Source organism: Cydia pomonella, chromosome 3 (genome assembly GCF_033807575.1).
Source record: "Cydia pomonella isolate Wapato2018A chromosome 3, ilCydPomo1, whole genome shotgun sequence".
NCBI lineage: Eukaryota > Metazoa > Arthropoda > Insecta > Lepidoptera > Tortricidae > Cydia > Cydia pomonella.
Window position 1 is genome coordinate 14,019,960 of NC_084705.1, and position 27,389 is coordinate 14,047,348.

Consider the following 27,389-nt stretch of genomic DNA (forward strand, 5'->3'; position numbering starts at 1 on the left):
CGAGAGACACTTCCAAAGTGGTAAAATGTGTCCCCCCCCCCCCCCCTGTAACTTCTAAAATAACAAACTGAAAAATCTAAAAAAAAATATATGATATACATTACCATGCAAACTTCCACCGAAAATTGGTTTGAACGAGATCTAGTAAGTAGTTTTTTTTAATACGTCATAAATGGTACGGAACCCTTCATGGGCGAGTCCGACTCGCACTTGGCCGCTTTTTCTTAAAAATGAGATTGATAACGTGGAAAATTACAACGCCTGTAAAAGTGTAAGCAAAATATAAAATGAGTAAAACTTGGAAACCACAAATAAAATGGCTCATATTATTATACTGAATATGAAGCTAGAAAAAAGGTACAAAAATTAGGCTTTTATAGAATTTAGCAATAACCACGGGAGCATAGCGTAATAAAGTACATCCTCCATTCTGACTGTCAGACTACTTATGAAGAGTGAAGTCATTAATGGGTTGTTCTCTTTATGAATTGTCGTGTAGGAACTACTGCAATAAAATGTTGACAACCCGTGTGTTGACTCCTGTATAAACATGTTTATGGGTTATAAAAAAATAAATCTCATAATGTTTAATGTTTATTAAATGCCCTTTACCTTATGCATGTAGATATCACATTAGTTACAATTATGACACAAACAATGGTTACTTTAGCATAAAATATGTTTCTATTAAAAACGACTACAAATCTTTTTATTTGGTAAATGCTTGTTGTACTATCGATAACATAAGCTTAATAAGCTCTATAAACAATTATTAAGTTGGTAAATGCTTGTTTGTACCTACTATCGAATAAAATAGTAATAAACTTATCGTATAATAATATTATAGTATATATACTTCGTTTTTTGGCATTAGAAAAAAGGTAAACAATCTTGACGATATATTATTGAATATTATTAAAACGCTTTTTGAAAATCAGTAACTATGACTTATGAAAGCAAAAGAATGAAAGTCATCGTATATCAGTTATAATTGTTACATAATTATTTGCCCCGACTTATTTTTCAAATGTTTTCAATAAAAAACACGTCAAGATAGCTTACCTTCATCTAATGCAAAAAAAAAAAACAAATTATAGTTGATGTTGCAATAATTTGACTTTTTATCCTAATACATGAAGCTAACATTAATATAAAATCTGCAAATACTACAAACAAAAATAAAGGCATATACACATACAACTATAATTTTTAAACGCAGAGTGTTCCATTACAATCACATTGTCTAATCTAATATGATCATTAACCACTGCTGTAATAAATCTAACTGCTATTTATACGGTAACTTTAACGGTAACATTAGTTTTGAACATATTCAAACGTGAGGTTATTTTCGTTAAGGTTCTTGATGAGATCGGTCTTGGCGAATGCGATTCCCGTTGTCAACACTCCGCCACTAAAAATAAAGAAGAAAAAATATTTAAGTGCCTAAATATGTGATTAGTCAGACCAAGATAAGTGCAAGTGTTAAGTAAACGTCATTATTTCATAGAAGTTTGACGCTTAAAACAACACTTGCACCGTCTGCTGGCTCTGCTGCCAATTTAGCTCGGTCTGACTCTACCGCTTACGTAATATTGAAGTGATTTCGATGAATGAGGTAGCTACATATTAAATATCTATTAAGACGCGTCGTAAAAAGAATAATCCTCGAGAAAAAGGCTCTAGCATGATCGATTTACGCAGATTGATGATAGCAACCTGCCACATTCTCACATGTCGCGCGCGAAAGCCGTGCAATAGCAAATTATAAAGAGATTATGGGTCTACTTCGGGTTTATCGAAAGGTGCGGATTCCTACTATTCGCACTTGTATCTTAAATAACTATTTTTTAAGTAGACCTAGCAACAAGCACTTTCAAATCGTTTTCTACAAATATCATCTTATTCTAAATATCAGAGCACTTCAGAAATACTACGGTGTGCAAATAATGAAAAATATTTTAGCCACTAACCCCCTTATTCATAAACGTCTACTAAAGTTGACAAGCCGCTAATAATCGTTTGTCCCTTTCCGACGTATCGGTATGATGAAAGGGACAAACGATTACTAACGGCTTGTCAACTTTAGTAGACGTTTATGAATAAGGGGGTTAATCTACAACTGCTAAATAATGCGTTAACTAAGTTGTGAATCCAACCGCACTACGTATAGTGTCACGTCGCGTCTTAGTATTCCTCTGAACTGCAGATATCCATGTACTTACCCGCCAGGCATCTTGTCATGTTCCTTGAGGCAGGTGATGGCCGAGTAGATCAGTGCGGTGACTGTTGCTCCGTAGCCAGGGTTAACGCCTTTTACCTGACGTAAACAGTCAAATATAAATATAAGTACAAATTGCGATAAATGAAACGTTATTATCACGAATTGAAAGGACCTTAACACATAACACTGACCAACTCTTGCCTACACACCGCGAGTTTTTACATGCGTAGTCTCTTTTAATTTAAGATTAGTAGTTTGCAAAAATTTGTTGTCAACCGGGCCCCAGGCTCCCTTGAGCCGTGGCAAAATGCCGGGACAACGCGAGGAAGAAGGAAGTTTGCAAAAATGTATTTTTTTTTTTTATGAAATAAACAGATTTACTTTTTTTTTGACGAAGCGGTATGGCGTAGCTAGCGTGTAGCACCCGGTGCAGAAATTCTGGGGAGCTATGGAATATTTAAAAAAAAAATAGTCTTTTTTTTATATATTCCATAGCTCAGAATTTACTCCATCGCTTCCATGAACTCGCAATTGTTGTTACACCCTGGCGGGTGTTACCTCTGCATAACATGTAGGGCTTGCAATTCGATTATTCGAATTTGTCGAATATTTGACCTATTTTGATATTCGAATATTCGGCCGCACAGTTACGAATTTTTCTAGGTGGCACAACTGATGTTCACGGTCGGAAAAATTACCCTGACTACAGCTTTCTTAGTCGGCTTGGTCGCGTCCACGTCGGCGCCCTTCTCCCACCCCTCGCCATACAGCTCGAACATGAACGACGTGTTATTCATCACGTTGTCCGTCGGGCCCTCGCGAGTCACCGTGCCCGCGGAGAACAGCCTCGGGTACTTCAGCAGCAGCGCCCGGGTGAGCGAGAAGTTGGCCATGAGGAGCAGGACGGCGGCGACGAGCGACGTGAGCAGCGTGGCGACCAGCGAGGGCAGCTTGACGTAGGGCTTGAACTGCGCCGGGCGCTTGTGCTCCACCTCGTACGCGTGGCGCTGCGTGCGGTACACGATGGACGCGTCGGAGCCGGGGAACGGCAGGCAGTACTTGCCGTCTTGCTTGTGGACGATGCCACTGAAAAGGACAACAATTATTAAAGCTTGCTATTTTTATTTTTATTATTTTCGCAGTATATTCTCAATTGTTACCGAAATCTGGTACAGTCAGCGTCAAATACTTTGTAGCAACCAAAGTAGCCAACTAGTTCGGTACACCATATATTTAGTATGGTGTACCGAACTATTTGGCCACTTTGACTGCTACGAAGTATTTGACGCTGACTGTACCTAAGGGCCCATTTCTCGAACGGTATTAGTCTAATATTATTCGTGTGTTGCCATGGTTACCCATACGACTTGAAATTTCGTGGAATAATAATATTAGTCCAATACCGTTCGAAGAAGCTCTAGGCGCGCAAATATGTAAAATTTGTAATTTAGAGGTCACACTGGTTCACAATAACGTGTAACACGTCCGCATTATGGATGATAAGAATTAGCTAAGATCCTATGATTATTATGGCACCATACGCTGTAGTAATTGAATTGACAAACCTTATAAGTAATGACTTAAGCAGTTATTTAATGTAAGTTAGGTAGAGTCGGACCACGCAGTTTTATTGTTACGTCTAGTAAGCTTATATGTATGTAATTGTTAATGCAAAGTTAGCGTGATCAGTGTCTAATGAATGCCCAGTTACCGAGGGTGTAACTTCGGCTTGAAGCTCGGCAAACGGTCCGGGTACAACTGTTTCCGTAGTGCAGGTAGCTTATTGCGGCTGCAAATTCTGGAACCAAAGAAATACACCATATAGTATTACGCATTTCCATCTTGTATTAAAATCATGAATTATGAGTTTAAAAATATCATAAACAAAATAGAAATTGGTTAAGATTATACACACATAGATATTTTCATTCACTCATTCGCTCCATTCGTGTCAGCTCTTGTAAATTGACCTATACACAGGGCGAAAGTAATTATGCATACTAAATGTAATTACTATAATATTATATGGAACTATATTTTGGGGTTATTCTTCCCATATAGAGTTGATATTGTCGACTAAAGAAAGAAGTTACATTGTTACATGCTTGCCTAGCCGTCCAAACCTCCCCGAAACATAATTAATTATACCTAATCTTTAACAAATAACCGAATCCACAAAACATTTCAAAATACCATAGCTATGTTAATGTATCTAACCTTATATTTACTCTAATTATCCTGACCAGGACTACCAGCTCCAAAGAAACATCGATTTTCTAGACAACATCAGAGCTCAACGAGAGTGCGGAGAGTTCGGGTCGGCAACGCGCATGTAATTCCACTGAAGTTGCGGACCGTATGCTTGTTTGCCACCAACGTAGTATAAAAAATGTTCTATTAATGTACTTAAATAAATAATTGCTTCCTCGCCTTACCCGTTCACAAGAGATTCCCAAGTGCCATAGTGTATGACACCGTTCTTGGCAGCCTCACTGTTGTACTCCGGCGCCACTTCCGTGCTCAAGTAAGATTCCACAGAGTTCAGAGTCCCTGGGAAACAGATTAGAACAATATCAGGACAAGAGTAAAGTTATTAATCTTTACTGGGAAGAACGAGATTAAGGGCCAGTTGCACGACATTTAGCGGCCTGATCAACGTCAGACAGCAGTGAGGTATGAAACTTCCCATACAATAAAATTTAGCGAACGCTTTAACGGTGACAGACGGTTTGGTGCAACCGACTCTTAATAGTCTTAGATTATCATCGATATATCGTATTGTGACGGTGTACAGGACGCTAAACGCGACGAGCTGAGAACACGCCAGCCTGCTTCCATTCACTACCACTACGTGGCTGGTGTCCTCACGTGCCTTCAATGTGCACGGGGGTTCACCTCGAAGATCGGCAACTTCAGCTATCTTAGGGCGCATGAGCGCTGAACTAACTAGGAGTCGAAGTGATCGCCATGGTCGAAATCGGACGGAAGGATGATCATGAAGTTCCTTTATAATGTAGTAAAGGGAGCCTAATATCGGTTACTTACATAATAACCTAGCTGTAAGCCAAAGAGGATTTGAAATAGAGGTGGATTTTCAAAGAAAATTTTGTATTTTTCGACACATGATTCTTATTTTTTTACTGATATGTGTAAAATTTGTTAAATATCATCAAAAGTGGCGCCATTTAATAGATCAAAGGCCAAAGGTATGGCGGCATCGTTTCGAGAGATGGCACCACAACCCTTAGCCGATGCCGGGTAAAATGGCGCCACTTTTTGATATTAACAAGTTTAACACATATCAGTGTAAGAATAAGGTTCAAAGTCAAATAGCGTTCTAAAAGTTTTAATCATGTGTAGAAAGATGTCAGTAAATTTACTGTGGCTACAAAATTTTCTTTGACAATCCACCTCTATTTCAAATTCTCTTTGCTGTAAGCATATTAGGTTAAGCTTACCGTCGAAGTTTTGCTGCATGTAGACGAGTCCCATGTCGTTGGGGATGCTGTCGAAGCCGCACGCGCTCACGATGTACACGCCAGCCTCTCGTGCAGCCTGGTCGTATTTCAGTTGCATTGTTTCGATGAACTGGAATCATAATACGAAGTCTTGTAATTTCCTTTTTGACTGAGCGAAGCGAATCTATATAATTACTTATATATTCAAAAAAACTCGATTCAGTTTTTTATATAGTTTTTTTTTTTTTTCAAAATAGCAAAGCCATTAGAGAAGGGGTATATCTTCAGCTCACACATGCACTAGTTTATCACTGATCAAATCAGTAAGCCCACTGAAGATAGAGAAATACCTATACCTATGTAATCAAGGGTCGATTTAATAGTTATTTCTTCTCAATATACGGATTTAGTAATAATTACGCATAACGGCAATGTATGTTACTTTATTATTATTTTTGAGTACACATAAAAAAAACAGTCTTTGCAAAAACAAAATAACATGACGCAATATACCCAAAACATGATTTTATGATGTGGATTGCGTCATGCTAGCAAGGCCACCTCTACCTACTCATCACGTAAGTTTTCTAATCATTATTACAACTAAATTAATTAGCGTACCTAAATTACCTACAGCGTCTTTGTTCCGATTTTTGTTGCCTTCGAGAAAGGTATTTTATTATTTAAGATAACAGCCACACCACAGGCAGCTGCAGAGTAAAGTTACCACCCTGCAGTGAAATTAGAATTTGTACGCAAAGGTGCTAAGTTGATAGAATTGCTGACTGTACATAATTAGCAAGATGAGTGTGCCATTAATTTCATTGTACATTTGAATATAATATATTATTATATTTGTAATTTAATTATAATATAAATAACAATAACAATATACATACGTTTAAAGTTTGTATGATGATGAATAAAACAACACATTAAGGTGGTTCGATTTTCATACAAAAAACAATCGCTATTTTTTAATTAATTACACAATATTATTACATAAATAGTTGCGCATCTATCTACTTTCGAATATTCATTTGCGCTAAATTAATAGAAAAACTTTGTTTCATACAGAAATCATGCAATAATCAACGTTATATTTTTATAAATTTTACTCATGTGTGTGTGACAAATGTCGTGTACAAATACATTGCGACGTTGCCACTCCATGCCTCGAGCGGCCATCGGCGCGACGTTGCGATGTTTGACGCGTTTTTAGCTGACTCTGTCGACACTGACACTCAGTGTGACCAGGCGTACGATAATTGTCGTACATGTACGATAATTTGGGCCCCGGTATGACGTAATGTTCCAAAGAGCATTATCGTACACTAAAGTACTATAATTTCAGCGCTTGTATGATGCCACCTTAAAGGTCTAGTAACTTGAAGCAAAATATGACACTTTCTGTCAGATATAGGCTAAAATTAGTATCTTTTGGGTGTTCGGCTCCTTGGTGTAAGTTTAAAGTTTAAAATGTCACAATTTCCTGTATACCGTTTGAGTCTATCCCAAAAATACACAAACATAAACAGATTTTTTGCGCAATTTAGACGAAAATTGTATTTTTTTTATTATTATTTCAAAATTTAAGCTTATTTTGCTAGACATTTTTAGGGGCTGCCTTTTTGATTGGCGTACGATATTTTTTTCAACGGTACAATAATATTGACACTCAAATACGATAATTCTCTTCCGCTCACCTGGCAACACTGCTGAAACTTGACAGGACCTGGGGCCTACCGCGAAAACCGAAATTCGCAAATTGCGGGGATCTTTCTCTTTTATTCTCACTAAGACGTAATTAGAGTGACAGAGAAAAATGCCCGAAATTGACGAATTTCGATTTTCCCGGTAGCTGCTTGAGGTACTTGATAGAAAACAACGCTGCCGCATGTTCTGAATTGTGATTTTATGTGTTTTTGGTTTAAAAATGATAGCAACGTCTAAATCAAGTTACAAAAATCATCGATATTCTGGTCCGCGAAAAACCAAGAAAAGTGTAACTGTAATTGGAGTCTACAAAAATGACCAATTCATAGAAAATATGACCTAGAAACTAGTTCACTTTTATAAAACTCAATTTTGCCCGAGATTGTACTTAGGCGAATACCTAAGGGAGCTAAGTGTATTGATCTTGAATAATTAGTTGGCTAATACATATATGACTCCAACATGATATGGACATTTACATCATAACTATTATACCTAGTTGGTTACTAAGTTCTGTTACTCGATTTCTTTCTTTCTTCCTAGCGTTGTCCCAGCATATTGCCACGGCTCAATGGAGCTTGGGGTCCGCTTTGACAACTAATCCCAAGATTTGGCGTAGGCACTAGTTTTTACGAAAGCCACTGCCATCTGACCTTCCAACCCAGAGGGTAAAACTAAGCCTTGTTGGGATTAGTCCAGTTTCCTCACGATGTTTTCCTTCACCGAAAAGCGACTGGTAAGTATCAAATGATATCTGTTCTGAAGTTCTGTTACTCGATTTGCAACCTCTTTATTTCCGTTAAAACAAATGCTACCGAAAAAATAAAAAATGACATAATGTGGTGGATTTGTGAGCTATAATTATATACCACACATAACGCTTATCTCGTCGTATCTATAATGAATTGGGGCCTAAAAGAGAATCGTATTCCAATTTTTTGAAACGCTTGTATTACTTTCTATATTAACTAAAAGTTGTCTTAAAATTCAGTTTTTATACTAAAAACGGCTTTAAATATGTTAAATTAACAAAATATATTTTGACAGATGCTTTCGCGCCCAAAACGCTCTTTGAAAATTGTGTGACGTCACAGTTTATGGTTTGACACATAACTACATACACACGTAGAAGATACGAACTGTCAACTGATATTTATCATTTGTTGTTAATCGCCTAACTGTCAACAGTGTCAATCCGAGAGTTGTGACGTCATCAGAATCTTCAATGACGTTACGAGTTTGGTCACGTGACGTGTGCCAAAAGATATTTTAAATTCAATATTTACAAAAATATGGTCATTACAAGTCCCCTAAAAGTAGTTTAACATGTTCTTATAATCCAAAAGAATTTATTGGGATACAATTATGCCCTAAGATTTGTAGATGGAAACAACCCTATTGCGATGCACAAATGTGGGCACCTGCCAAACATGATTTTGGGTGTGTCATACTCAGGGCTAACACAGGTTCATTTCTGTGAAAAAGGTGTGAAAACCGGAAACTGGAAACCGTTCTCGAACCAATAGTGAAGCCCTTAAGACACACCCTATTTCAAAACCAGCCATGGATCTTTGAACAGGACTCGGCTCCTGCACATAAGGCAAGAACAAGTCAAGCCTGGTTTCGAAGGAACAAAATTGACTTTATTGCCCACGAAGACTGGCCGTCCTCCAGCCCGGACCTTAATCCCCTGGATTATGCCATATAGCAGGTTATTGAGGAGAAAGCCTGTGCTAAACCCCACACAAATCTTAACTCCCTCAAGCGGGCTATAGTTAAGACAGTGACGGAATTAGACATGACAATCGTGCGTGCCGCTATTGATGACTGGCCTCGTCGTTTGAGGGCCTGTGTCAAAGCCAGAGGAGGCGATTTTGAATGATATTGTCATATGTAATTCCTGATTTTGTGTACTTCATTTTAATATATACTTTATTAAACTTTCGTTGGTATATTTTATGTAGATAAAGATTATTGCAGTAACAGAATTTAATAACCAACTAGGTAGAAAACAATGCAATACATAAACACATAAATTGGATATGATGTGATCCGTTGAATGAAATTGACAATAAATAAAATAAATAAATAATTTTCTATCTCTAGGCATTGTGTGAAACTTCTAGTTGTGTCAAAATATCGGGAAATCAATAATATAAACAAACATGGTAAATATCTCATTTCTTTTTATAATGGTTATAAATAGAAGGCCATGCAATTTTGTATCTCACTGTAATTTAATTAAATGTATGGTAAAAAAATGTTTTAATTCTACTGTAAAATAGTACCTACTTTTTAGGGTTCCGTAGCCAAATGGCAAAACACGGAACCCTTATAGATTCGTCATGTCCGTCTGTCTGTCCGATTCTGTCACAGCCACTTTTTTCCGAAACTATAAAAGCTATACTGTTCAAACTTGGTAAGTAGATGTATTCTATGAACCGCATTATGATGTTTACACAAAAATAGAAAAAAAAACAATAAACTTTGGGGGTTCCCCATACTTAGAACTGAAACTCAAAAAATCTTTTTTCATCAAACCCATACGTGTGGGGTATCTATGGATAGGTCTTTAAAAATGATATTGAGGTTTCTAATATCATTTTTTTCTAAACTGAATAGTTTGCGCGAGAGACACTTCCAAAGTGGTAAAAAGTGTCCCCCCCCCCCCCCCCCGTAACTTCTAAAATAACAGAATGAAAAATCTAAAAAAAATATATGATATACATTGTCATGCAGACTTCCACCGAAAATTGGTTCGAACGAGATCTAGTAAGTAGTTTTTTTTAATACGTTATAAAAATTTAAAAAAAAATTTTTTTTCATCTAACCCATACGTGTGGGGTATCTAGGGATAGGTCTTCAAAAATGATATTTAGGTTTCTAATATCATTTTTTTCTAAACAGAATAGTTTGCGCGAGAGACACTTCCAAAGTGAAAAAATGTGTGTCCCCCCCCCCCCCCTGTAACTTCTAAAATAACAGAATGAAAAATCTAAAAAAAATATATGATATACATTACCATGCAAACTTCCAACGAAAATTGGTTTGAACCAGATCTAGTAAGTAGTTTTTTTTTAATACGTCATAAATGGTACGGAACCCTTCATGGGCGAGTCCGACTCGCACTTGGCCGCTTTTTTAAAGGCTGGGCAGTAAGTGATTGCTTTAATTTTAGAACAAAACAGCGTTTTTTTTTTGAAAAAAATACCGGAAAATCTGACTTACAAATTTGGACTTTCTTAGGTTCATTCTACTTAGAATCTTCTCCACCCTAGCATTAAAAAAAGATATCCTAAAATATCCATAGCATTACGTCACATTTTAGTGTGAAAGAAATTTCAGTGTAAAACTAAAATTTCAATACAAATTTTCGGGTTTTTTTAGCACAAGGATTGATTATGCTAGTGATTCTGAGTTGGAAGAAACCAAAAATATCATGATGTGTGAGAATCAGATTTTTAATATTTTTATGGAAAACGCTCATATTTCTCATAAAATAATTTATTAATAATAGGTACTTGATAATACTGATAACAAAAATAAATTAATGAGTCTCGAACCCACATCCTCTTGCATGTATTTCCACGTACATACCGCAACGCTATTGAAGCCTACTCACGCTGTGCCAAATTGTCTACTACAAGGATCCCAGTAAGACTGTTTGAATGTGTGAGTGATACTTAGAAATAGAGTCAAGAAACATTCTGTCGACATTAAGGGGTAGTTTTTGTACAATGAAGTGTTCAATGTTTGTTGTAATAGTTCAATATTTATTTAAAGAGTGCGCTAAACATAATTTACAGTATAGAAATACCAAGACTACTCCACAAAAAAATTAAAACTCAAAATTTGCAATTGTGGCGCCATCTAGTGAGGTTTAAGCTTTGGGTAACCTAGTCGAACCACCTTAATCATATTCTGTTGTTTTATTTCGTCACTTGAGTAATAAGTAAGGTAATAAGTTTCCGTTTTATATTAAATAAATGCAGCGAATGTAAACAAAATTATCATTCCGATCGTAGCCACTACATGACGCATACACATCGAAGTTGACCTTCAATCACTACCAGACAGAATTACCGAATGAGACCGATATAGAGCGGTATAGAATATATGTGGTATACTATGGAACTTGCTCTACTTCAATGAACTAGTTTCATAAACAGATTTAAACTTTACAGTAGTGCCAAACAAGCATATTGGCCACCTAATGGTAAGTGGCTATGGAAGCATGCCACATGGATGTGTTGCATGGCGTTCTTGGCTATGAACGCAAGCTGACTACGCCTAAGCCCTATTTTATAACCTAGAAGCCTAGATACTGAAATGACAGTTCGATTCGCCAATTTACAACCCAATCTAACTGTAATTTTAGTACACGGATTGGGCAGTAAGTAGTTTGGCACACAGTTTAGGTATCATCATATCAGCCTTTTATCGGCCACTGCTGAGCATAGGCTTCTTCGAGTACGCCACTTATCCCGATTCTGAGCCAATCTCATCCAGAAGTGTCCCGCCATCTTCCCAATGTCGTCCACCCAATGAGCCAACGGACGCCAGGCACTTATTTCGTCTGAAAGCGGCCAAAATTCGGTTAACATTTTGGCCCACCTGCCATCACTCTGTCTGGCAACATGTCCCGCCCAGTCCCATTTTAATTTGGTAATGACGTGTCTGACGTTTTGCACATTGGTGCGACGCCGCATCTCGGAGTTAAGTATGTAAATAATTAATTATATACAATCGCCATTAACTACATATATACAGAAGAATATTGAAAACATGTACATTGTACCTACCTAAACAATAAGGCCTGATCTGACACCAGGGTGCCTTGCCAAGATGCCAATCTGTTTCTGTCGCAAACGCGCCGAAGCCAACGGAACGGTAATCTCTTCCATATTAGTGCGACAGAGACATTAGCGTGTCGTTCGCTACGTAAACGGCGTAAACGAGTGGCATCTTGGCAAGGCGCTCTGGTTCGTTCGATTCCGATGTATCTATCTACAGTGATAGCGACTGTACGAGGACCAACTAAAGAGTAATAACTATTTTTTCCAGGCTTTGACGATGATAGAATATCATGAGTCTGCCGTCCACCTCACAAGTATACCTATGTATTGTTCTACGACTTGATAATTATTTGTTATATCTATACGAAAGGCGTAGGTAAATTGTTGATAAATAAAGTACAACATATTTAGAAGCTAGCGTATTTTTTGCATTATTCGTCGCTAGTTTTGTACATAAATAAATAAATAAATATTATAGGACATTATTACACAAATTGACTAAGTCCCACAGTAAGCTCTATAAGGCTTGTGTTGAGGGTACTTAGACAACGATATATATAATATATAAATACTTAAATACATAGAAAACACCCATGACTCAGGAACAAATATCCATGCTCATCACACGAATAAATGCCCTTACCAGGATTTGAACCCGGGACCATCGGTTCCGTAGGCAGGGTCACTACCCACTAGGCCAAACTGGTCGTAAACAAACAAACATAGGTGCAGAATTTCATTTTATTTCACAATTTCTGTCGTCGCTAAGAAATATAACTTATTTTAAGAAAACCTACGAGTAATAACCAAATAACTGTAAAGTACCCGACTATTACCGACGTTGGAGAAACCCAGTGCCATAATATTCTCATGTTTGCCCAAAAGTCTGACATGTCAGAAGATCCCATGTAAAAGAACGAATAAATGGCCATGAACCAACTCGGAATAATTCCAGTTGCAATTATTCTAAAAGCAGTGTCACATGTTGATTGTCATTTGACTGGTAATCATAGTGGGAATTAAAATAATTATCGTCGATTCCATCGTTGATAAATGTTTATAATAGTAGGTATTGTTACCTACCACGGCAGTTTCCTATATCTTTTTGCAATAAATAACAACAAGTCCTACCAGAAAGTTATGTCATGATTATCACCATATTATAGAACATTCTAGATTCCCATAAGGCAATATTACAATTACTATACTGCCTATAAGGAAACGTTTACATTCTGCTCACATCAGTCGGCGACGAATTATCACATTGCCGATTCCGCGTCGATATGTGTGGGGAGACCCTAAGCTTTGCGGTTAGAAGCGTGCCATCTGCCGGAGTGTGAATGTTCCATCCATAATAAGTAAGGTCACACGGCTAAACGGGCAAAAATATCTATCACAATCATATTTATAGAGCCATGAGAGAACGTCATATAATATTGAGCGATCATTTATACAAGATATTATATTGCTGGTGACAGCACTGAATAACTATATGAGCGATCCCTTAAACCTGCTTGCTAGTCTTTCTACCGCGAGACAGGTCATTTAGGTCACCTATTGTTTCCACAGTAATACGTGGTAGATATAGTGAAGGTCACATTGTACGGTCTACGACAATTTCATAATCATCTTTTTTCAACATTATCTCAATGGAGTAAGGGAATAAAATGTGGATGTAGAATTGTAGACTGTACCTATAACGACAAACAATAATTTAAATTATTTAAAGGACGTCTAGACTGCGACATTATGTAGAGAGGTTAATTTTTATGATAAATTTATTTGTAATATTCGTCTGGCATAAATAAAACACATTACATTGTATATTCTTTTGGTGAGGATTTTAAATAAATGGTATTTGCTCAGATGTACGGGCCACGGCAACTGGCGATGTCTGTATAGTCACATAAAGAGTGGTTCTCACTAAGGGTAAGGGCTCCACGCTGACATTGACCACTTGCGTATTAGTAGCGACCGCTGCTTTTTGTTGCCGGTTCGGCGTACAGGTTGTATGCTAATTGTACAAATGTAGTCATAAAGAGTGGTAGGTACTTACAAACGGCTCCCCACTAACGTCGACCACGTGCGTCTTAGTGGCGACCGCCGCTTTGACCACTGGCTCGCCATACAACTTGTATGGACCGCAGCAGTTTGCGATCACTCGCGCCTGCTCGCACATGTGCTTGATGGACTCTTCGTCGGACACATCTGCTACTATGATCTTGATACTGGAGAGATTTTCACCTGTGAATAATGTACAAGGGCTTTATTTAGTTATACCCGCATCAATGCGAAATCATAACTGAGTAAAATAAGACCGATTTCCTGGTCTTAGCAAGCAATGGACTTATTTGTGCAACTGTATAAGTTTGTAGGCGAGAGTCGGTTATAAATTACCAGTGTGTTTGAATATGCATATAAAAGTTCAGTGTCTTGGCTACATTAAGTATGAAAATGAGCATTCTGGAATTAAATTAACATTGGTAAAAAGTTTTTTTTCCAAGGGACTGCCATCAGTACGATTTAGGCGAATAGTTGGTTAAATAATTTAAATGTTATCCATGAAACATTTTACATGTTTATTGTTTTCTGTAGGTTTGAATATGAAATATTTATTGCCAGATACCGAAATTGTACTAGATACTATTCAATAATTTGATGACCGGTCTGGCCTAGTGGGTAGTGACCCTGCCTATGAAGCCGATGGTCCCGGGATCAAATCCTGGTAAGGGCATTTACTCGTGTGATGAGCATGGATATTTGTTCCTGAGTCATGGGTGTTTTATATGTATTTAAGTATTTATAAATATGTATATATTATATATATCGTTGTCTAAGTACCCTCAACACAAGCCTTATTGAGCTTACCGTGGGACTTAGTCAGTTTGTGTAATTATGTTCTATAATATTTATATAATATTTAATATTTAATAATACTTGGTCGTTTACACTCGTTACTCAATATGAAACTTAAAGCATTAAAACTACTTAGACAATTTTGAAAACCCACACAATAAAGCCGTTTATATTTTCAGTTAAATTAAAAGTTATGTTAATCAATTAAGAATTCCGATCACACTAAAATGCAAAGGTACAATTTAGCTATTCTCCACACACATCCGGATTATTTCAGATTATGAATTTCTCATATTGATCTGTTAAAATTATTCTAGCAAACGTTATGAATTCAGAATATGACAATGAAGATTATGATTAATGTTATCTATACAAGAGCACACATACGCCGGAATCAGGGGGCCTACCAGAAAAAATGAAAATAGAAATTTCTTTATTTGCCTTTCTATCTCTCAAATATGCAAGAGCGATAGAGGCAAATAATAACTAAAATTCATATTTTCGTTTTTCGCCGCATGTACATTATGTTTTTTTCAATTGAAATTTGTGAGAGAGGAAAGACTTCTACACGTTCGAGAGACAACTAATCAATCGTAATTTTTAAGACGTGAGAGGCAAAGTACCGGAATTCCGACTACAATTTCAGATAATGAATTCCGTTTCTAATTCGACTGTGGAAGACCATCAGCCTTATATACAAACTTTACTTGCGTAGGTATCTTATACTTATATTTTAGGACATGTTTATACATTGGCACCAAGTCAGCGGCATACGACTGGCGATGGGTTTCAATTACATGACCAGATAATAGTACATTACGATACAAGTGCGAAAAATAGGAAATTCGAAACGAGTGGCGATAAATTAAAACACGACCGAAGGGAGTGTTTTAAATCGACACGAGTTGCGAATTACCTATTCGCACATGTATCGTACAACGTTTTACAGTACATATGGCCCTTTAAATGTTCGACACAGTAACATAATATGCTACTTCTCGCACTAGTGCTATAAAGTAGCCCCATATGTACTGTAAAATTTATTTTAAGTCATGTTATTGGTACCCGTGTGTATTATAGTATTTTATGCAACAGTTGTATAAGAAGGGTCAAAAAAGGCGAGTGGCGTGAGTTACAATGTGAGCCGGAGCCGAAGGCGTAGGCGAACATTGTAAAGGAATACGCCACGAGAATTTTTTGACCTACTTATACAACGTTGCATACAATATTTTTCCTACGAGTCAACAAAAATAAATCTTAATTTAGGTAAACAAATTACAGCAAAAGTATACAGGGTGATTCAGGAGACGTGAGCAGGATCAAGCTTGAGCATTCAGTAAGTTATAAGCAACTGTTTCGTACCAGTATTTGTGAGATTAACGTTCTTTAATTTTTTACTGTTCAAAAAAAATAGTTTTGATTTATTTACGCCATGTATGGTCACCCTCTTTGTTTTATCCATAACAAGTGACAAATTGAATGTCATCGGAGTCTGGTTACTTTTGAAAAATCGTATCTCACGCAAGTGTGACATTTTGTTTTCTTCATAATCAAACTGCTGTCATAACGGTTAAAGAGGTTTTATCTTTCTTAATTAAGTGTTGTAGGGTGTCCATGATTGTAGATAATCAAATTTGTCCTTAACAAAAAGTTAAATACCAGATAAAAAGCGTGATTGTTTTACTTAAATATGATGGTGAACGATTCATTAACATTTACTGATTGTGTATGCTTAATCCTGCTCACGTCTCATGAATCACCCTGTATAGCCAAGACGCGCGATCATACCTTGTTACGCGCCCGGCCCGCCCCGGCGTCACTGTCAAAGCAACATGTCAGGTGATCTCTAGGCGTATTCCCCTCAGGACCAGTATTATATGGGTTATTCCACGAGACTGTAACGTCAGTTACCAATTCTTTCGTGTGTTCTTACATTAATTAAGCAAATTTAAGTATCCAGATATCTACCTGTAGGGTTACGCCAGACATACACTTAAATTTGCTTAATTAATGTAAGAACACATGAAAGAATTGGTAACTGACGTTACAGTCTCGTGGAATTACCCATATACCTAGTAGAACCGGGATCACCGGTACCAGCCTAAAATGAACGTTAACAAACTTATGTCACTAGTAAAGTCAACAGGAGCTCTAAGAAGTGATTAGAGTGGCAGTGAAAAATTGAAGAACTTCGATTTTCGCGGTTATAGCCCTGGCACCTTACTCACCGGTAGGAACACAACACTATGAGTAAGGGTCTAGTGTTATTTGGCTGCAGCTATCTGTAAGATGGTACTTCCCCAGTTGGGCTCTGATCTAGATTTGGAATGACATCCGCTGTGCTGTGCCCTACCATACAGAGCGAGATGACATTTACAGAGTCCATACATCTCTTCTTCTCCTTAAATATCTCAAATGCTACAAAAGTTTTTTTTAACCGGTTACGACTTGGTTTACATTTATTTCGTAGGAATAAAGATCAGACTAATTATATGTATAGGTAAGTAAACATTTAGCTAAACATTACAGAGTAGTACCTAAATACATCGAATTACAGGCCTATCGCTATCACCTCCCTTCTCTCTAAGGTCATGGAGCGTATAATTAACGCGAAACTCCTGAGATACCTAGAGGAACACGATCTGATCAGCGACCGCCAATATGGCTTTCGCCATGGTCGCTCGACTGGTGATCTTCTAGTGTATCTCACACACCGCTGGGCCTCGGCCATTGAGAGTCAAGGTGAGGCATTGGCAGTTAGCCTGGATATAGCGAAGGCGTTCGATCGGGTCTGGCATCGGGGTCTCTTGTCGAAGTTACCATCATATGGACTGCCGGAGGGTCTATGCGAGTGGATCGCTAGCTTTTTGTCCGGCAGACGCATACGAGCCGTAGTAGACGGAAGCTGCTCTGATAGCATAGACATTAACGCTGGCGTTCCGCAAGGTTCTGTGCTATCCCCAACGCTGTTTCTGCTGCACATCAATGACATGTTGTCTATCGGCGATATTCATTGCTATGCGGACGATAGCACTGGGGATGCCTTTTACACAGGCCGCGCTAACATCCCTCGTTCTGAGGTGCTGGAGAGCCGTGAAAACCTTGTGTCGGATATTGAGAGTACTCTATCCAGAGTTTCGGTGTGGGGTCGGGATAATTTAGTCCGGTTCAACCCCACAAAGACACAAGTTTGCGCGTTTACCGCTAAGAAAACCCCATTTACTGTGGTCCCACAGTTCCAAGGCACAGCCCTTACCATGTCAGGGAGTATTAGGATCCTCGGTGTCGACATCTCCAGTGACGTCCAATTCCGTAGTCATCTGGCAGGGAAGGCTGCGCTGGCATCTAAAAAACTCGGTGTGCTCAATAAAGCAAAGCGATACTTTACTCCAGGGCAAAGACTGCTACTTTATAAATCGCAAGTGAGACCCCATATGGAGTATTGCTGTCACCTTTGGGCAGGAGCACCTGGATGCCAGCTTGGGCCCTTCGACTCAGTTCAAAGACGTGCTGTAAGAATCGTCGACGATCCCAAACTCACAAGCGGTATTGAACCTTTAAGTCTAAGGAGAGACTTTGCCTCCTTATGTGTGTTCTACCGCTTGTACAATGGGCTGTGCTCTGAAGAATTGTTTGACATGATGCCCACGGCTACTTTCTATCACCGCACCGCCCGCCGTCGGCAGGATGTTCATCCTCACACCCTAGAACCTAAATGGTCACGCACCGTGCGGTTTAAGAGGAACTTCCTCCCGCGCACGCTCCGGTTGTGGAATGAGCTACCTGCCGAGGTTTTCCCGAGGGTCTACAGTATGAGGTTCTTCAAAAAAGGAGTGTACAGATTTTTAAAGGGTCGGCAACGCGCATGTGACACCTCTGGAGTTGCAGGCGTCCATAGGCTGCGGTGACTGCTTACCATCAGGCGGGCCGTATGCTTGCTTGCCACCGTCGTGGTATAAAAAAAAAAAAAAAAAAAAAGTAGTACCTAAATACAACTATGTATAGGTAAATTACTGAATGAGGTAGAAAACAAAAGGCACCTCTCTACTTTCCTAGTTTACTGAGGTTTGGACTTACCTACTTATCGTAAATAGTTAACAGGTGGAATTTAGATGTAATAAATAAAGCCAAGTGAGAACAACAATGAACAAGTCACTGATTACGCTATTAGGCCAACGTTTCTAGGCTGATGTGTCAGTCATAATTATAGTCGGTATTTACATTCCAAGCATGTATTGCGTCATCTACGACCAGTGTTGAAATAGCGATATCCTTAAGAAGTTTTATACCACGCCTGATGATGGCAAACAAGCTTACGACCCGCTCGTTGGCATGCGGCTAGTAGTACCCTAAGGACGCGTATTATCCAAAATGTGAGAGACATGAGTTGCTTTAGCTTCATACAAATCAGTCACACGTCACACCACGAAATGTCAAACCACACCCTAGTCAACCATAATAAATGTACACTTATAATACAGATGGTAACCAGTGCCCGGACAAACCGTCAAACATTGTGAAACTATAACGGCTCCTTTTTGACTTCGCAACCATAAAAAGTTATATTTTGCCCTTGTAGAGGTCAGTATCTGCCAAAGTCGTATTTATACTACATGTAACACAAGGCCGATAAAGTAGTCGATTCGGTAGTTAAAGATTTATTTTAAGCGTGTTGCTTTTCCAGTTCGGTTTCAAAATAAACTCCCGCGCAATGGAAAACTTCCCTGTATTTTATCCTCTGATATGCAGCAATAACAACCGCACAACTAATGGAATCGTCAGTCAACTTCAGAGTGTTATGCCGCCCCAAATATGAAAATGTTTTTGATGGGTGTCAAGGACTAGGTTATATATTAAAAAAAAACTGTTTTGTATACCTATTTTCATGTAAAATGTTGCCAAGACTATACCATAAGGCTCGCACTGTCAAAAAGTTATCAGATCTCTTGTAGAGCCATGCTTCTAACTCTACAGGCCCTAACTTCACAAACTCTACACATTAGTCAAAATATATATTACCAGGACTTCAGAAAGTATCCTAAGAAAGATATGAATAAAATCTAAAGTATGAGAGCTATGCAATTGAATTTTTTTATGACATTATCTGGTTTCATCCAAACTCAAGTTATGAGGGTTCAAAAAAACGACGAAGCGCTTCGAGAAAAGGCAGGTAGTGCCCTTGCGCTTCGCTTTGCTCGTCTTGGCTGGGACACTACCATGCTCCCAGATAATAAAATTGGAGCATTTAGCCATCATGTCAAAGTAATTAATGTTTATTAGATAAATAAATAATAAATAAATAAATAAATAATAAATATTATAGGACATTATTACACAAATTGACCAAGTCCCACAGTAAGCTCAATAAGGCTTGTGTTGAGGGTACTTAGACAACGATATATATAATATATAAATATTTATAAATACTTAAATACATAGAAAACACCCATGACTCAGGAACAAATATGCATGCTCATCACATGAATAAATGCCCTTACCAGGATTTGAACCCGGGACCATCAGCTTCGTAGGCAGGGTCACTACCCACTAGGCCAAACCGGTCGTCATCATGATCGTTCATTAAAACTTTTTTATTCCTATAATAATATTATTACAAGTTGGTATAATCTTGTGTTAATAGAATGACCAGTATGTGTGTATACCTAATACATCCATATATGTGCCAAAGAGCACCTGATAAAATGCATACTTTTAGGCCGCGGACTGGACGGACGCACGCGGCGAGCGCCATGTGTCGTCCAGTCAGCGGTCTAAAAGGTATCTTACCTTCACTTCATCATGCATTATAATCATTATCGGAAAAACGACGATAAAACTCGTGTTTATCAGTTAAATTATAGGTTGCCCACATTGTTATAGGTTGCGTTGCGATAATGCGAATTTTGCGACCAAAAGTTATCAAAGTTTGTATGTAGTATGTAGGTTGTTAAGATATAATACCTAGATTACTTTATATGTATGCATGTTTGTCACACATACACTAAATAATGTGTTAGTTATTCCAATGCTAGTTATTAATTTGCATGAATAATAATGTGAGATTTATAGTGATGACAATTGTCTATTAACAAAATTTTAGATTGTCAATCACTCCATTGTTTATGCATTCTCACACTTCAAGCTAAAATCGAATATTATATTAACGTATAACGATAACTATGGTTGACGTCGAATATAAAACTTTATTACTTTGGGCTAGAGTGCTAAGTTGGTAAAAGGTTTGAGTTGCCGTCAATCATACTTACATACATATTAATGACTTTTTTAAATACTCATTACAAGTTGCATATAAAGTGTTCAAGTTCAATAGAAATTTCAAATAATGTTAACTAATATGACCGATTTTGTAAGCATTTTACATATTATGTACTTATAACCTAAAATTCTTATGAAGTTCGTTTTCACTGAAATATTATAATAATGAACTTTTAACAAAAAAATTATATTAATAAAATATCTAAGTACTTAAGTATATTAACTGTTGAAAAGGTCATGGTTGTCCATAAAAAGTGTGAGATTACAAAAGTAATGAAGGTACATTGGTTTGTTTACATGATTTGCAATTTCTATTGTACTTCACTTTACAAGTTCATAATTGTTACAAATATCTTACTGTTTTATAAAGTTGATGAACTATGTTAAGTATTGGTTATTTTGCAATGGTTTTTATCTGTAACATCCGCCCATGCAATGCAACCACACAAACAATTGCAGGTAATAGATGTAGATATATAATGTTGATTCATGTTTGTGTTAGTAACCAGTGAATAGGTGGTGAAGAAATGTTAACCTACAATTATACACTCATGAATAAGACAAAATATTAAATAGGTACATCAAAGATGAAGGTTCCTTGAGGAAGTGTCACATGGACAAGGAAATGATGATTTGATATTACTATAACTAGAGTATTGTATGTACTTATTGTGCTCAAATAAAATTAACATATATATGGGTGAATTCAAAGGTTTTCACATTTCATTGTAACAAAAAATACTCAATCATTTATATGAATATGATAACTTTATACTAAGGAATTTAAGGCCCAAAGAATCTGGAATTTCCTGGATTCAACAGGCATTAGTATTGAACTTTAAAGGGCTGTCACAATTGATCACTGCTAGGTCAATGTGGCACTCAAAGGCCCACAATTAAGGAATCAATAATTAAAATGAGCACAATTTTTTTAATTACATCCATTTAGTATTTAAATTCTTCCTTACCAGTCAATTTTCCAATATCAGCCATAAGGGTCTCCAACTTAGACTGTGAACGGCCAGCCACTCCCCATGTCAGGCCTGGGTACTTCTTGGCAACACGGACCAACTCTTCAACTGCCTTCTTGCCGGTGAAGCCTGTGGCCCCAAACACCACTATATCAAGACGTGACATCTGTTGAAATTACAATTATTATTTATGTGGCAAATATTATAATAGCTGCGCCTACTAACATCCATGGATCACTGCTATACAACCGAAGGGTAGAACTTTTTAACAACCTGCTATGTCATGACATTATGACTTACAAATACGCTACCTTTCTAGACACATGGCTAAATCACGACCAGTTCTTATCTCGATCTGGAAAAGTTAACAATAATGGAGTGCAAAATATTCTCCAAAACATAGCAGATATAATTGTAAATTTACCGTCCAAAAATAGCCCGCAGAAAAGTACCACAAAAAGCTCTGACAATGCAGCTTTTTTTCGAACAAGTCCATCGCACAAACACAACACCCGGCCAACCCTGTCCTGACACGCGCTGCAGTGAGGGCCCCTAGCCAAGCTATCCCCACAATAAGAAATCATAATCACTTAATCAACGTATGGCACCAGAACATAAATCGACTTGCGAACAAAACATACAAACTTGAATGCGAGCTCCAGATTAATAAAAATGTTGATGTGCTATGCCTGACCGAACATTGGCTACGAACAAATCAGGTATCATCAGTAAATATAATAAACTACAGCCTACGTGCGTACTACTCAAGACCGACTCGCCATGGAGGAGGAGCCTGTATATATGTGAAGTCAAATATTTTAACCATGGAACGAACTGAAGTAAAGGACCTATCGGTAGAGATGCAATTTGAGTCCTGCGCTGTCGAGTGCATCGGATTAGAGCTAATCATTGTATGCATTTATAGACCTCCAAGTGGAGATATTTCACTTTTTTTTTCAAAACTGGATGAAATACTTAGTTTACAGGCTATTAAAAATTACAATGTTATAATAGTAGGAGACATAAACATAGATTTACTGGATAAATGTAATAATACACAATGCCTAATAAATACATTGTGTCAATATGGGTTTAAAACTGTAAGCAATGCTCCTACCAGAATCACGAACAGTTCAAAAACATGTATTGACCACATCTATACCAATATGCACAAAAATAATGTAAAAGGCGTATCTAGCTTAGATCTGCATCTATCTGACCACTTGTGCATATGTGTTACTGTGCAAGTGCAAAAAAGTAAATTTTCTACTAGACACACCTTGAGGCGAGTGGTTAGTGATAGTAATAAACGTAGTTTTACCTTAGGCCTCAATAACCATGACTGGGATAGTGTGCTAAACAAGAGTAAGTGCCCTCAAAAAAAGCTAGAATCAGTACTGCATGTTATTAAGCATTACTTTGACATACATTTTCCTTTAAAAAAACAGCAAATAAAGTCCCATGCACGTGCGTGGGTAAATGAATCCACAAAGAAACTACGTAATGATATTCAAAATATCAAAAGCAAATTGTCGCAAAACCCCAATGATAATGGGCTGCATTCCGAGTTATTGGCATATGAGTCTCAGTATTGGTCAAAGCTAACAGACGCACGACGTTGTCATGTAAATAGCATTATTGAGAACTCGGGTGATAACATGTGTCGCAGCGTCTGGCGCGTAATATCGTCCGAAACCTGTAGTGACAATAAAAATAGGAGCGCGGCGCTTGACGTACTCGTCAACGGGTTGGGCGATGACTGTGGCGATACTCGAGCTGCGGCAGCCGCCGCGCTGCTTAATCATTACTACATTGATACAAATGTAAACAATAGGCAACCGTGTAGTGACGTCGCTTTGGAATACTTGGTCAAACACTTAACAAAATTGCCCCCGAGATTCCAATTCACACATTTCACTTTACAAGAAATAATAAAGGTATGGAAAAGTATAAAACGAAAAGACACAAAAGATATAAATGACATGTCAACCCGCGTACTTGACTACCTCCCTCCAGTCGTTATATCCTTACTATTAATGTTGTTTAACCAATGTATTGAGATAGGTGAATATCCTGACATTCTAAAGCAAGTAAAAGTTCAACCTGTTTATAAACGCAAAGGTGACATGCACGAACTTAAAAATTACCGCCCAATCTCAATAATTCCAGTTATATCAAAAGTATTTGAAAGTTTGTTATGTAAAAAAATTATGCATCACATACGCACAAACGACTTATTGAATTGTCACCAATATGCATACCAACCTGGCCGATCGACATCGGACGCGGCTCGTGATGTGGTCGCGCGGGTGCTGGCCCACCTCGAGGGCGGGCGGCGGGTCGCAGCGGTCTTCTGTGACTTGTCGCGCGCGTTCGAGATGATAGACCACTCCCTCCTCCTTAAGAAACTATTTCTGTATGGCTTTGATGGTAGCTTCCATGACACAATCGCTTCCTTTTTAAAAGACCGTAAACAAAGTACTTACGTCCAGAATGTAAGGTCTCTACTGGAACCAGTAGGCAGCTGCGCGGTACCCCAGGGCTCAAGCATGGGAAACAACCTATTTCTCATGCTAATCAACGATATTACATCCGCGTCGTATGAGCCCGAATATGTTATTTATGCCGACGACACATGCATTATAGTACACGCTGAAAACATTGATGATCTAGTATCAAAACTGAGTCAAACCATGATAGAGATAGATAAGTGGTTCACCGCTAACGGAATGCTCCTCAACTTAGACAAAACAAACATTGTGCACTTTAGGTTACGGTGCACTGACATATTGCAGCTAAATATTAAAATAAATGATATTGAAGTCCCACAAGTAAACCAAACTAAATATCTTGGATACTTAATCGACTCTGGACTTACGTGGTCCCCTCACATTGATCAGTTATGCAATTCGCTTTCGTCAGCGTGTTTTGCTTTGTCCAGGCTTGCGCCCACCCTATCGGTAGATAACCTAAGAAAGGCCTATTTTGGATATTTCCACTCGATTTTAATCCGTGGTGTCGACCTTTGGGGCTTGGCTTCGGGTCGGGACAAGGTATTCAAAATACAAAAGCGGGCGCTGCGGATAATATCTAGGAAACCTCACGACCACCCAGCTAAAGAACTATTTGTACGCAATAAAGTGTTAACGCTACCTTCTGTCTACATATTGGCAGCGTGCCAGTATGTCAGGTCTAACCTCGCTAGGTATAAAACCAATTCTAGCCGTGGTGATAACAACCGCAGACAGCCAATGTTGGTTGCCCCCGTAAAGCGTCTTGCTAAGCTCAGGAATTCACTCAGTGTCATTGGGGCCAAGATCTACAACTTGGTTCCGCCTGCCATAAAGTCAGCGGAAAGTGATCCTGTGTTTACAAAGAAACTTAAAGCGCTGCTGATCGCACAGGCATGCTACAGCGTTGACGAGTTTCTTCGTGGAGTTCATAACTAACGCGTAAAAATAGTGTCATCTTAATGCTTGATTAATTATACATAATTATAAGATTTAGTTGTAAATGTTATAATTTGTAAATATTATTAGTTATTTAATCTTATTATGTAAATATTTAATGTAATCCTGACTTGTAAAACAACAATTTTACCAATAAATAAATCAATCAATCAATCAAACATATAGACCTACACATATTTTATGATTTTCCTATGCTTATAATGGAATATAAGTAAATTGAATTTTGACCTGACCTAACAAAACATTATTGTTCTACCAAGAGGTATTTAGTCATCTGATATTTCATAATGTGATTTATCCAAGCAAAAGATGTGGAGATTGTCATAATTTTCATGGACCTAATAAAAAATTACAAATTCCCCACACAAATATACCTCTAAATGTCACAAAATATGTTAAGATTGACTACGAACTAAATTAAATCGAAACGAAACTACACAAAATCACCAACCACCATTGATTTGATGTTCATAAGCTTTTTCAATAAATGTAGGTAAGTCAGTAAAGCTATTTATTTACAGAAATCTTAGCATCCATTAAGCTAGTTAACCAATATACAAGTAGTTATAATAATGGGCTTATGCTAGTTTATTTTGCGAAATTCACAGCAAGAAACAAATAAATTAAAAATGATGGTCGGTAGTGAAACTATTGGGAAGCCAGAATATAAAGATATAAACAATACATTTATCAAAGTATTTCGCTTCAATGACACTTCTATGGGTATAAAAATATATTTTAGAGACTACAAAGCATTATCTCATCTTATTAATCAAATTAAACAGAAGGTGACCTCTTACCTTAAAAATTTATGGAATTAAAATAACCACAAGAATTACTCGGTGCAGACGTAGTAGGTTTCAACTCTTTGTCAGCTAAAGAAAGATAATAATAAAGTATCTCGGACTGGGACGGGATTCAAAAGGAAAAAACTAAGCAGCGCTTCGAAAGAAGAATTAAAATCTTGAAATATATGACTATGAAGTATGACACTAATTATCAAACTACGCCGCGCCGGCCGGCTGTCTGTTGATCTGTTGGTGATAGCTGATTGGTGATTGGACAACTTGACAGGTAGTGTTTTTTTTAAGGGCTCTACAGATGTCAGAACTAACAACAGAATAGCGATTCCTAGTCTGTCAAATAAAATTTATCAGTTGAAACAGGTGTGAAATTCAAATTTAGTCTGGGGGCCTAATTAAGCAAGGCGTAATTAGAGTAACAGAGAAAAATGCCCGCAATAGGGTTGTTTCCATCTACAAATCTTAGGGCAGAATTGTATCCCAATAAATTCTTTTGAATTAAAAAAACATGTTAAAACTACTTTTAGGGGACCTGTAATTACCATATTTTTGTAAATATTGAATTTAAAAGAGCGGGATGTACTTCTGTCCGAAGTTAGAGACAAAATACCACTACTGTACCCTTTCCTACACCAAGTTTACTCTTCTCCGTCCAAACTTTTCTTCAATGAGTCCCTCATCCAGTCTCAGGTTGGGGCTCAACAGGGGGATCCGCTCGGCCCCCTGATCTTTAGCCTCGCCATCCAAAAAGTAATTTCTGGTCCTCAATCTCCTTTAAATGTTTGGTATCTAGATGACGGTACTCTCGGTGGTAAGCCC

General features: G+C 37.7%; 1 protein-coding gene across 1 annotated transcript; it reads right to left on the minus strand.

Annotated features, from left to right (window-relative positions):
- Nucleotides 1–581: 581 nt before the first annotated feature.
- Nucleotides 582–27,002, minus strand: LOC133516119 (saccharopine dehydrogenase-like oxidoreductase). The gene is made up of 9 exons (XM_061848850.1): nt 26,568–27,002; nt 22,295–22,463; nt 14,251–14,438; nt 5,683–5,812; nt 4,660–4,774; nt 3,936–4,022; nt 2,923–3,310; nt 2,226–2,320; nt 582–1,414 (listed from the first exon to the last, which is right to left on the minus strand). The coding sequence occupies exons 2-9, from the start codon at nt 22,461–22,463 to the stop codon at nt 1,318–1,320; spliced, it is 1,269 nt and encodes a 422-aa protein (XP_061704834.1). The 5' UTR covers nt 26,568–27,002; the 3' UTR covers nt 582–1,317.
- Between the last annotated feature and the right edge of the window lie 387 nt (nt 27,003–27,389).